Consider the following 12,148-nt stretch of genomic DNA (forward strand, 5'->3'; position numbering starts at 1 on the left):
AATATGTATATGAAAATCCATATGTTCAATTTTGATCCTTACAATAAAGAAAAACCAGATGTGTTGCATATGCACTGATTTGTTTAGGCAAATTAATGAAGAATTCATTTCAGTGTTTGAATAGGTCTAAATCTAAATGTTTTGCTCAGCTTCTAAAATAGATTTCAGTGGGCTTTTTTATTCAAATTAAAATGTCTAGTTTTAGAGCAGCATTTAGTTTTACAAAATACCTTTTTTTTTTCTGCAGCAAATTGATGACATGGTGAAACCTTACTGCAAAGATGGTGATGATATTCAGAAAGCATTGTGGTTCAGAATAATAATTACCACATGCAGCAGTGCAGGAATGTTTTATCAAACAGCAACACGGTAGAGTACTATGGACATGAATATCAGAGAGATAGCTGGATGCTACAAAACCCGGAGTTTTTAGATACCCTCTGTACTGTAACTTGAGCTGTTTTAATACAGTCTATTGCATGTGCCACTACTTTGAAATTGTCATCCTAGAAGACCACTTGGTTTTAGTAATGTTTCAGCAGAGACTTTCTCCATGGTAAACTTAAGAATTATCTTGAATAATGTTACACATTTTTCACACGATAATTTCTCCTCCACTACCAGTGGGAGCCTTGGAAATTATATTGCTGTTGACAAACAGCGTGGCTCAAAATTATTATCACACTGAAAATTATGTTGTATTTGGGTTTTATCAAGCCACCTTTACTGAATGTAAACAACCACCATGTCAAGTGTTGTTAACTAAAGATTCCACTTTGATTTTAACTTTGTAAAAGGACACTCTGAAGCCTAACTGGCTTGAGTTGTTTGGTAGAAACAAAGCCTGGGGATTGTCTTTGCTATACCAAGTGCATTGTTCTAGTTAAGTAGCTGAAGGAAATCAAGAAAAAATTGAAAGTTTTTCCAAGTGTCTTAACTGTAGTATAAACAATGCTTTAATTAAGATAACCAGTGGTTGCGTATACCTGAGTATGTAAGCGAAATCAAATGGTAAATTAAAGTTACTGGGTTGGTTTTTGTATATTCTGTGTTGAAAATAGCCATCTTTGCTCTTTGTGTGTGGAGTTGCCTGGCACACTTGACAAGGAAGTTAACAGAATTGCTGAGGTCAACCACAGGGTGGCAGAATGAACTAATCTGAAAACAGCCCCTTTTTGGGTTCATGTTATTTAATTCTAGGCTTGGACACTTCACTCATGTAATTCTGGATGAGGCAGGGCAAGCAAATGAACCAGAGAGCCTGATTCCTATTGGGTTGATTTCAGAAGCTAATGGACAGGTAGTTCTCTTAACATCATTTACTGAAAGGAAAAAAGTTATGGTTTACTGGTTTTTATTTTTCTGAATGATGTGGAATGCAAGCAGCCACTTCCTAGTAACAAATATGGAACTCTGAGTACTTGTAATAAATCTTATTCATGCACAATATCCATTTCCCACACCTAAACAAGTGGGTTTACATCAAAAAAGTCTACATTGGTAGGACAGGATTCAGTGTGTGGAAGATGTCAAAATAAAAATATGCTTTCTTAGTTTAAAACAATGATGTACTTCTGTCCTAGGCCTAACATCTTTGCAAACAGATTAGATGTTTGGGGGAAGGCAGAATATTTGATATAAATTAATCTTTGAATTCTGAAGTGTGTATGTTGTTATTGAAACTATATTTTTTAATAACTGATTTAATACAAGATGGATTTTTTAATTGCATAAACAGGTAGTTCTTGTTGGAGATCCAAAGCAGTTAGGGCCAGTAATAAAATCTAAAATTGCACTGACTTTTGGATTAAATATGTCCTTGCTGGAAAGACTGACATCAAGAGAGATATATCTGAGAGATGAGGATGCTTTTAGTGCCTGTGGAGCATATAATCCTTTGTTGGTGAGTAAAACTACAATTTTAATTAATTTTTTCATCTAAATGAATAAAAGGAGAAACTGTGGTTCCTGCTGTTTCCTTACCACCTTTTTGCTCCCTGATGCTTAGTGATAAGTCTAGCTTGAGCTTCAGTTTTCTAGGAGAGCTTGATTATTTTGAATATATACTCTGAATAGCAAGGATGCTGTACCCTCCAGCATGTTAAAACCCTTCTTTGAAGGGGTTGTCTATTCTTAAGCAGAATAAGTCAAATGTGTGCACAAAGCAGAATTCTAAATAATGGCTTAAAATTCCCTCCATCTCCATTGTCCACATTTATTGTAACTTCTTAATTTTCCACAAATGAGCAAGTGGAACTTCTACTTTCAACATAAAAAGATAGACAAAGCCTTCTCTTTAAACATAAAGATTAATTTTGCAAACATCACATTTCAGGAAGGGAAAAAAGAAACTGTTCCTGTTTCTTTATCACCTCTTCCTCTGAAGGATGGCTTCCCAAAACTCTTGTATCGTGAAGTACTTGAAGTCTATGTTAAGTGGCAGAGGTAGCATAGTACATAAATGAGCACAGATGTTTCAGCTACTTTAGATTATTGTCTGAATCTGAAATATAGGATTAAAGTTAAATTTACTAACTTGCCTTCCCATTCTTGTGGTAATATATTTGAAGAATTAAACTGAGAGCAAAAGATGACTAGATGACCATGTAAGCAGAAGAGGGAGGAAATCTGATGGCAGACTTTAAGGGGGAAAGTGAGAGTGTTTGGCCCTATGCTTTAGGTTGGGTTCAGCCTACCGAAAAACCTGTCATGCTTCCTCCTAAAATCTGTTACGGCAAACTTTTCATTATTGTGTTCTTTATACAATGCTTAAGGAGAATTGGCACAGTGAGAGAGCAGGAAGTGTGAGGGCTTTAGGGATACCGTTGGACTTGAGTATCATATGTTAGTCTTTTTACAGGACCTATTTTGTCTGAGCTGGTTATTGCTGACTGGAATGCTTCCTTACGGCCATTCTTTCATTTAAAGACAAATACATTTCTGGTTTCTAAGGCCAGCTCCTATTAGCCATTCTGATGGTCCCTTTCTGCCTGTGAATACTTCCTCGGAAAAACATGTTACATCCATGGAAACCCCATGAAAAGAATCTGACTCTGAAAAAAAAAAAAAAAAAAAGAGAGAGAATGTGCCTTTAGATCAAATGTTTTAAGAAACTGGAGAATGACCAATTCATCTATCATGTATGTTATGTTCTTTTTTTTTTTCTTTTTTCCTTTGGAGGGGAAGGAGGTGGTCCTTCAAAACTGCTTTTATTTAGTATTTACTTATATAAGATCACACCTGCAGCTTTGGCCTTTAATACAGTTCTTTGGCAGCTTTAGAAAAGCTAAATGCTAGAGGATGGTAAGATAGTATCTGCTTGGGAGCTGTGTACTATGAAGTCTGATGAATAATTACCTGTAACAGATTTTGGGTTTTGTCTTTGCAGATCACAAAACTTGTAAAGAACTACAGGTCACATTCTGCATTGCTTGCCTTGCCATCTAAATTGTTTTATCATAAGGAGCTAGAAGTTTGTGCAGACACTTCAGTAGTAACTTCTTTGTTGCACTGGAGGAAATTGCCCAGGAAGGGATTTCCATTAATTTTTCATGGAATAAGGGTATGTATAATGTAGATGTAGTGAAGGTTTGAATAAGGAGGCCTGATAGAAGTTTGCTGATGTTGTAGATGAGTTTTCTGTAGAATGCATTCTAGAAAGAATATGAAAAAAAATAAACTCTCTTTTGCAAGTAATGTGACTTCCTGACCATCTGGTTTTAGAAACAACTACTGAAGTCAAATGTTTGCTAAGAATGTGAGCAGCTGTCCATTGAAGTGTATCGTGGAGACATTTTGGTACAAATTTACATTCATAGCAGATTGACCAAGATGGGGCTACACTCAGCTGCCTTTAGATTGCTTTTGATGGGAGTTTGCTACATTAGAGTGAATACAAGCCTCTAAAACCAGAGGATTATTAAGGCTTAAGTAGGCAGGGGAAAAAATAGTACTTTGGAAAAAACTTTTTCTTTAGTCTTCCAAGAAGTTAGTAAAAAGTGATAATATCCACTGCTTGGAGATGCTTGGTTTTGAACTCTTCTACCTTGCACAAAACCAAGATACCATCTTGCTAACACATGTTATTCTGAGTTGAGATTGAACTCCTTTGTTGCACACTTAAAGTACTCTTATCATAAATTCTGCAGCTTAAAAAAACAATATAAAATGTCAGCTGATACTTGTTCATCAGAAAGGGTGTATAGCAAAGAGAGGAAATTGTATATAACATCACATCACTTTTTTTTTGCATTTAGGATGTATAAGAATAATCTATTAATAAATATATAGTCACTTCTGCACCCGGTCTTCATCATCTTGTTTCCTTTCCGCTAATACAGGGCAGTGAAACACGTGAAGGTCACAGTCCTTCGTGGTTTAATCCAACTGAAGCAGTTCAAGTAATGCAGTACTGTTGCCACCTTGCTAAAAATGAAAATGCTGCAGTGTCAGTGACTGATATTGGAGTGATTACACCATATCGTAAACAGGTATAACTGATGTCTAAGAAATTCAAAGTTGCTGTATTTCATCTTGTGGTGAAATACATTCACATTGTGGCTGTGGTTTGTTAAAGCAAGGAGGCATATCTCAAAACTTCACTGTTGCGTGTCGTATTACACAGTGTATTATCAATCATTAATGATGTTTCCATTGAAATCTAAACCTAGAGAAAGACAGCAGTAATGGCATTCTACTTTTTTTAGTTTTAAAAATCAGGAAATGATGACGGACAGATCTGCTTGCAGTTTTGGAGACAGAAGCAGATTTTTTCAGTTGTTGGGAGTAAAGAGTGCAAGTCAAGAATTTATCTAACAGCTGGAACAGCAATCTGATTCTGTCACTCTCTGCACTGAGGAGTGGAACAAAAGGGAAATGTAGTGAAGTAGGTGGCATGTCACCTTGTTATGGTTTTGAGGAAACTAGAGGAATTGGGACTTCTTACCTGTCCTGTAGTCAAACTTGACGTTTGTGCTGCTATTTAAACCTGTAGAGAATGTTGAATGTTAACTTAAAATGCTGTACTTTTATTTTTAAAACTGTTTATATTCAAGTCTGTTAAGTATGTGATGTCTGCTTTCATTTTAAAAGAAGATTAAATCTCCTTTCATTTCCAGAGGATGCTCTGGACAGTGTGCATATTGTTTTTTCTTGATGTTCATATCTCAGTATTCATGGCTTTGCATGTGTGGGTTGGGGGAAACACTGTGAAGTATGTGGAAAAGCCCAACCCCTTCTGAAGAAATCTCACTTGCAAATTAGAGCTCTGCCTGTACTGATCCTACTGGTCAGGTATATGCACCTGCCTATGTTTACAGTTACTCTTTATTTTTCAAATATTTATGTATAGTATTGATGTGACTGAACCTCTTATACTCCCTAAAACATTTCACATCATTTAATATGATTATGTCCTTCATCTGCCTATGATGCAAGATATATAATAGTAACATCTGTTTCAAGAAAGTCACCTTGTATTGCAGGAACACTGATTAGAAAGTAGTCATTGACTGTAATCCTTAGCTTAGCCAGGCATGACTTCTTGGTAAATTTCTTGGAGCACTTAAGGTATAGTCTCCAAGCAGCTTTTAGCAGATGGTAATATACTGATCCCATGCATACCAGCATTCCAGTGCGTGAGACTCCTTGTTCCCTTTCTCTTTTGGGGAGGGTACTTAAGGTCACATCTCACCTCTGTCTTTCACTCTGCATGATGGAGCTGGCAAGCAAAGGTGGAATCTCTGCACAGTCTTGAGGGGCTGAGGGAAGCTGCTTGCCCTACCACATCTGTGGTAAGCATGGTTTTGGATATAATGCGCACTGGAAGAAGAGGGTTGATGGATCTAAGTTGTTCTTCTCATTGAAATCTGCATTATTAAAAATCTGTTGATTTCTGTTTAAATCATGGTAGCGAGTGCTTCACCTTTTAAGTTGTGTAATAAGTGTGATACTTCTTAGGAAAAGTTACTAGTTTATTTTAAAACCTTAGTAGTGGATGATGGCTAAGCTTGGTGTCGGCATTCTCTGTGTTAAATCACATACTTGTACATTGTAGTATGTTTTCAGTTCTGAAGTAATATATTCTAAAAATATAAAAATAAATTCGTTCAAACACTTTTTCTTGGTAGGTGGAAAAAATTCGATTTCTTCTGAGAAGTATTGATTTGGCAGACATTAAAGTTGGCACAGTAGAAGAGTTTCAAGGGCAGGAGTACATGGTTATCATCTTATCAACAGTATGTATATTTGTTGTGGTCCTGTGGAGAGTTTTTGTATATGTCTAATTGTTTATGTTTCCTTTTTGATATTGAGCTTTTAAAAATATAATTTTTGAAAGCTATGTTTTTGTCAGTATGTCACGGTATTTGAAAACAGAGCTTATTTTTAAATGCATGAAACAGTACAGCATCTGTGATTTTGGGGTAAACCTTAAACCTTTGTAGATACTTGTGCTGAATTTATTTTAGTTTCATGTGAATAATGTACCTTTCACTTAAGTGTGCATAGGGAGAATGGAAACTGGATGCGTTATAAATATTAGAGAGACAACTGTGCAAGTCACAGTATTAAAAAGTAAATGCTATTTGATTTTAAAAAGCCGATGTAGGTTCTTTCATTCTTTTTCACCTTCAGTTTGAGAATTGTCACTTAATGGTATGCAGCTGACTACTTTCTAGACACCAATGCTGACTGTGCCTAGAAGCTGAATACCCTTTATCAGAACTTATTTATTTTGCATTGGTAGGAAAGCACTTGGTAGTCTTTCTTGATCATCTTGATGGTGCACTTTAAGTGCTGTGCTGGTTGTATTATAGGGATGTTGGTAAAGATGCTAGCTTTTTGAATCTGAAGCTATCAAATGCCTTGAAGAAAGGGTCCGGGGGAAAAAAAAAAATAATCCATGCTGTGTTTCTACTTCAGCAGTATGCTAGTCACAGGCTATCATTTTAATAGTACATCACCTCCTTTATTCACAGTTGGTTTTGACCACATCTATGGAAATGTGAAGGTATAGGGATGTAAACTGCATCACTAGAGATTTTTAGATAACCATGGAAAGGCAGGGGTATTTAGTTTTGCTCTGTGCAATAAATAGGTCTTTCAGAAAAGTGCTGATAAAAGGGAGCATTCGGGAAATGTGGGAAGATGCACACGTTTGGGAAGATGATGTTTGTGGATTTTTGTTGAGCCCATCCCTTGTATTTGACAAAGGGGGAAAGAAGATTGTGTCACAGAGTACTGGGAGGGAGTTGCTGTTGTTATTTGGAAGCTGGCAGCCTTTGTCTCTCACCTTCTTTTGCAAATTTGATGATCAGTGTGCTTCAGCAGATGTCTGTTTTTTCTGAAAGATCTCAGTGCATGTTACCTGCAGATGACAAAGATGTAGTCATAGTTTTCGGGCAGTTAACTGGAGTGTGGAAATACTCTCTGAGCAGCTGAGACATTAGGTTTCAGAAGACTTGGCGGTTGAGCTGAGGTTAGGTGCAGGCATATGCCAGTTCCCTCTCTATATGCTAGATATTATGCCAGTGCATGCACATATCCCTGGTGTTTGAATTCACGTGAAAGCCCCATAAAGGGAAAAACTACAGCAGGTTCTTTATGTCCTACTTTTCTGTCCCTTGTCTTCTCAAGCATGTAAGATTGTTGGCTGGGGCTTTTGACAGGAGACAGTTCTTTGTGCTTTTAAACAGAAATCAGTGTGGAGTTGAGAAGTGTAAGTTGGAGTGGAGTTGAGAAGTCAGTGAGATGAATTAACCCTGGCTGAACACCAGGTGCCCACCAAAGCCGTTCTATCACTCCCCCATCCTCAGCTGGACAGGGGAGAGAAAAATATAACAAAAAGCTTGCGGGTCGAGATAAGGACAGGAGTGATCATTCACTAATTACCGTCACAGGCAAAACAGACTCAATTTGGGAAAATTAACTCAATTTATTACAAATCAACCAGAGCAAGGTAATGAGAAATAAAATGAAATCTCAGAATACCTTCCCACCACCCCTCCCTTCTTCCCAGGCACAACTTCACTCCTGGATTTCACCACCAAACCCCCCCCAGAGGCACAGGGGGACAGGGATGGGGTTTATGGTCATCACACGTTATTTTCTGCCGCTTCACTTCCTCAGGGCGAGGGCTCATCACACTCTTCCCCTGCTCCAGTGTGGGGTCCCACCCACGGGAGACAGTCCTCCACGAACTCCTCCAACATGGGCCATTCCCATGGGCTGCAGTTCTTCACGAACTGCTCCAGCATGGGTCCTTTCCACTGTGTGCAGTCCTTCAGGAGCACACTGCTCCAGCGTGAGTCCCCCACGGGGTCACAAGTCCTGCCAGAAAACCTGCTCCGTGGGCTCCTCTCTCCACAGATCCGCAGGTCCTGCCAGGAACCTGCTCCAGCACGGGGTTCCCACGGGGTCACAGCCTCCTTTGGGAACCCACCTGCTCCGGTGTGGGGTCCTCCACGGGCTGCAGGTGGAGATCTGCTCCACCGTGGACCTCCCTGGACTGCAGGGGGACAGCCTGCCTCACCAGGGTCTTCACCACGGGCTGCAGGGGCATCTTCACTCCGGCGCCTGGAGCATCTCCTCCCCCTCCTTCACTGACCTGGGTGTCCGCAGGCTTGTTTCTCTTACATGTTCTCACTCCTCACTCCGGCAGCTATTTCTCCCTGTCCCAACTTTTTTTTCCTTCTTAAAGTTATCCCAGAGGCGTTACCACTATCACTGATTGACTTGGCCTTGGCCGGTGGCGGGTCCGTCTTAGAGCCGGCTGGTATGGGCTCGCTCTCGAACACAGGGGAAGCTTCCAGCAGCTTCTTACAGAAGCCACCCCTATAACACACACACCCCCACACACACTACCAAAACCTTGCCACACAAAACCAATACAGTCAGCTGACAGCTACTGAGGCTTTTTGCAGACAGCATCTTGCTACCAGGATATGTGATACCAATCCTTTATGTTGTGAGACAACGTCCATCAAATATGCACTCTTGTAGGCACACTGAACTCCTGGACAGGAGTAAAAATCTGTGCTGGATCACTGGAAAAGCAGGGTGAATGCTGGGGTGGAAGAACAGTTGGGTTTTGGGCTTTCTTTTGTGGCTTGGGAGAAGAGTTTGTAGTATTTTCATAGTGGTACTATTCTTACTTTCTTTGTTCTGTGTCATACCATAGCTTTTCAGTCCAGCATTGTTTCTCTCTTAAAGTAGTTCTAACTATGTACTATGCTCCTATTTATAAGAACTCAATATTTAGGTCATGAAAATCTTCTTTTATCAAAGATTGGTTCAAATATAGATGAAAGAGATAGAGGTGAAATTTAATGAGCAGTAGTTACAGCCCACTAGTTGCTTTGGCTGTTTTTTCTAAGCTAGTCAAAGCACACTGAGACCATTGAAGAAAACTTGCAGAAAGACACAGTGTGAATTGTCATTCAACTGTAAAAATTAGAATACCAGCAGCTCTAGCATTTCTTCTACTGACAAGATAAAATCACTTTTTTTATGAAGCAATTCTGGCATCTTGTGTTTCAAATTACAGTGAATAGTCCTGATGCTAAATTAAAACTAGTACACCATTCTCTTGAAATTGCTGAAGTTGCATTAGCAGACTGTTGGAGAATAGACCTTCTGTGGGAAGAAAAATGGTGGGAAATAGTTAGCTAGCTGAAATTTAGATTGTGAAGCTAACTTGTGCATTGTTGACATTGAGCTGTGGATTGCAGTAAGCAAATATTGCGTCAAGGTTACACTATGGCTAGGTAAGTTGCTTTCTCATTACTCTATTTCTAAAATTATCCATGATTAATTTTAGGTGCGATCTCATGAAGGCTTATTTGGTGATGACAAGTACTCTTTGGGCTTTCTCTCTAATCCGAAGAGATTTAATGTGGCAATTACTAGAGCAAAAGCTCTGCTGATTGTCGTAGGAAATCCTCATGTTCTTGTGAAAGTAAGTTTTGGTTTTATATCTTTGAATTGCCTGTGGTATTTGTCACAGTAAATGAATGATTTGGGGGGTTAATCTGATGTGAGGGAATATCAGACTATGTTAAGAATTGGTATGCTGTACTCGGTCTGCATTTGGGAATATCTGAACTCCATAGGTTCCTATAAGTATGGACTGTTCAGGCACCTACACAGTAGCCTTCCAAGCACAAAGGAAATTATAATGCTGATCTGTGCATACGGGTTCCTACCTCCTTTTTCTGTCTAGAAGAGGTCAGAACCTTGATGCTGAAGCTCTCCAGCAGCCTGCAAGTCCAGTAATCATGTTCTGAATAATCTTATGCAATCAGATTCTTCACAAAATGCAGTTGCTTCACTTTTTAAATGGAGGGTGGTAGAAGTGATTATTTCCAATTAATATAACTGCCTACCAGGGAGGTGGTCTCCTTTTGAACCCATGCACAGTCCTTCCATAGGAATAAGGTGAGTGTTTCTTAATATCTGCTAAGTTGTTATGTTTGACTGTCTGGATAAGAAGGAAAGCAGTATTCCAGAAATGGTCTGAATAAAAAGTTCAGTCTCCCTACAACTATGTGCAACAAATGTAACTTACAGCAACTGTAGGTATCTCCCTCCCATGTTACTACACCATGCTTGCACCACTTGTAGAGTTCTGTTTCTGGAAAAGATCCTATTAAATCTCCTGCATTCACGTGCCATGTTAATTTGTTTGAAAATTAACTTCACAGAGCAGCATGATTTAAATTAAACATTAATCTTCTCTTGTAGGATCCCTGTTTTTGTGCACTGTTAGAATACAGTTTAATGAATAGAGTTTATGTAGGTTGTGACCTGCCTTCAGAGCTGGAATGCCTGCAGAAGTGAGTGTCTGGTCTTCGCTTTAACCTTGCTAGATATGGATCAGTTTACAATATTTTTAAAGCTGGTAATCATTTGAAAGATTGATAAATACAACAACCTGTCATATCATAGTAAGATTTGATTTTGCAGTCATAAGTACTGTAGACATAATAACATGTAATGCAATTGTATTTTCTTTCCTCCCATAAGAAAAGTCTAAGCACTAACTATTAAATAAGAGCTGTTGTTAACTTTGGTATTGTATGTATCTCTAAATGTTGCATTACATATTTGACCATAAGGATTTGGGGTTGGGGGGGTGAGGGGGTGCAGGGAAATGTCTAAGGTAACTGTACTGTAATTAAAGAAAATTGCTTGAAGATTGATTTAAACATGTCCCTTCTAGTAACATGTAATACGTTGTTACAAGAGTATTATCTACTAGATCAAACATTTTTTTTCTTTTTTAATCAAAATTGTTGTTTGTGGAAAGATAAGCAAAATTTTTATCTTGGTCCCTTCAACTGACAGATGTGACTAGTTTTTCAGTGTTCAAGATGCATTCAGTCCTTATCTGTTTTGAAATTAAGAATATTTAACAGAAATTTGGTAATGAGCAAATCCAGCACCTTTTGTCCTGAGGGAAAGGCACATGTTCTGAAATGGTTGGAAATTTCTCCAAACAAGACTTTTAATACTTTTTTTTTTAAGGAGCAAAGAAGTTGAAATTTAACAGCATACAATAGTAGTGGCAACTTAATTGCTTTTCTGTTTAAAATGTGTACAGTTTTATGCCTCTGCATAGAACCGTATGCCTGAATCTATAACAGTATGCCTGAATCCTACAAGTTTCAGAGAAGAAATTGATGAACTCTTACATTAGCTTTTTTGTACTTTATAATTTTTTCAGCTTCTCAATTTTCTCAGATTTCTGTAGTGCCTCCTAAAACTGGACCATCCCAAGGACATGTGTGTCTTGTAACTTTATTATGGGACTGTTACAGTAATATATCCAGAATATGAACTGGAATGATACATGAGGATCTCCACTTTACTGATGTTGAGTATCTTAAGCCAAGCATACTTAAAAACCCTACTTCTAGTTCTTAAGGCCTTTGTATATACAGCTGAGATCTCACAGGATTTTCTTGGTTTTCTACTGCAGTCTAGCTATCTGCTGTGATGTATGTCAAAACAATACCTCAAATGGTGGGTTGGGGGGGGGGGGGGGAGTTTTGCGTTTCTACAAATACGCTGTAGAATAAAGTATCCTGTTTTATTTTGACAAAATTAAAATAACTGATGGCTTAGCAGTATTCCTGCTATCAGTTTCATT

General features: G+C 38.4%; 1 protein-coding gene across 1 annotated transcript in view; it reads left to right on the forward strand.

Moving 5' to 3' along the window:
• The window catches only part of MOV10L1 (Mov10 like RISC complex RNA helicase 1), a 34,863-nt gene extending 23,762 nt beyond the window's left edge, over positions 1 to 11,101 (forward strand). Inside the window, exons 18-25 of the mRNA XM_049814525.1 lie at positions 248 to 369; positions 1,201 to 1,300; positions 1,739 to 1,903; positions 3,389 to 3,562; positions 4,341 to 4,490; positions 6,129 to 6,236; positions 9,818 to 9,955; positions 10,741 to 11,101. Of these exons, the coding sequence (XP_049670482.1) occupies positions 248 to 369; positions 1,201 to 1,300; positions 1,739 to 1,903; positions 3,389 to 3,562; positions 4,341 to 4,490; positions 6,129 to 6,236; positions 9,818 to 9,955; positions 10,741 to 10,836 (1,053 nt within the window). The 3' untranslated portion in view covers positions 10,837 to 11,101. The remainder of the gene's footprint in view (positions 1 to 247; positions 370 to 1,200; positions 1,301 to 1,738; positions 1,904 to 3,388; positions 3,563 to 4,340; positions 4,491 to 6,128; positions 6,237 to 9,817; positions 9,956 to 10,740) is intronic.
• The last annotated feature ends 1,047 nt before the right edge of the window (positions 11,102 to 12,148 follow it).

Source organism: Accipiter gentilis, chromosome 11, assembly GCF_929443795.1.
Source record: "Accipiter gentilis chromosome 11, bAccGen1.1, whole genome shotgun sequence".
In the NCBI taxonomy this organism is placed as follows: domain Eukaryota; kingdom Metazoa; phylum Chordata; class Aves; order Accipitriformes; family Accipitridae; genus Astur; species Astur gentilis.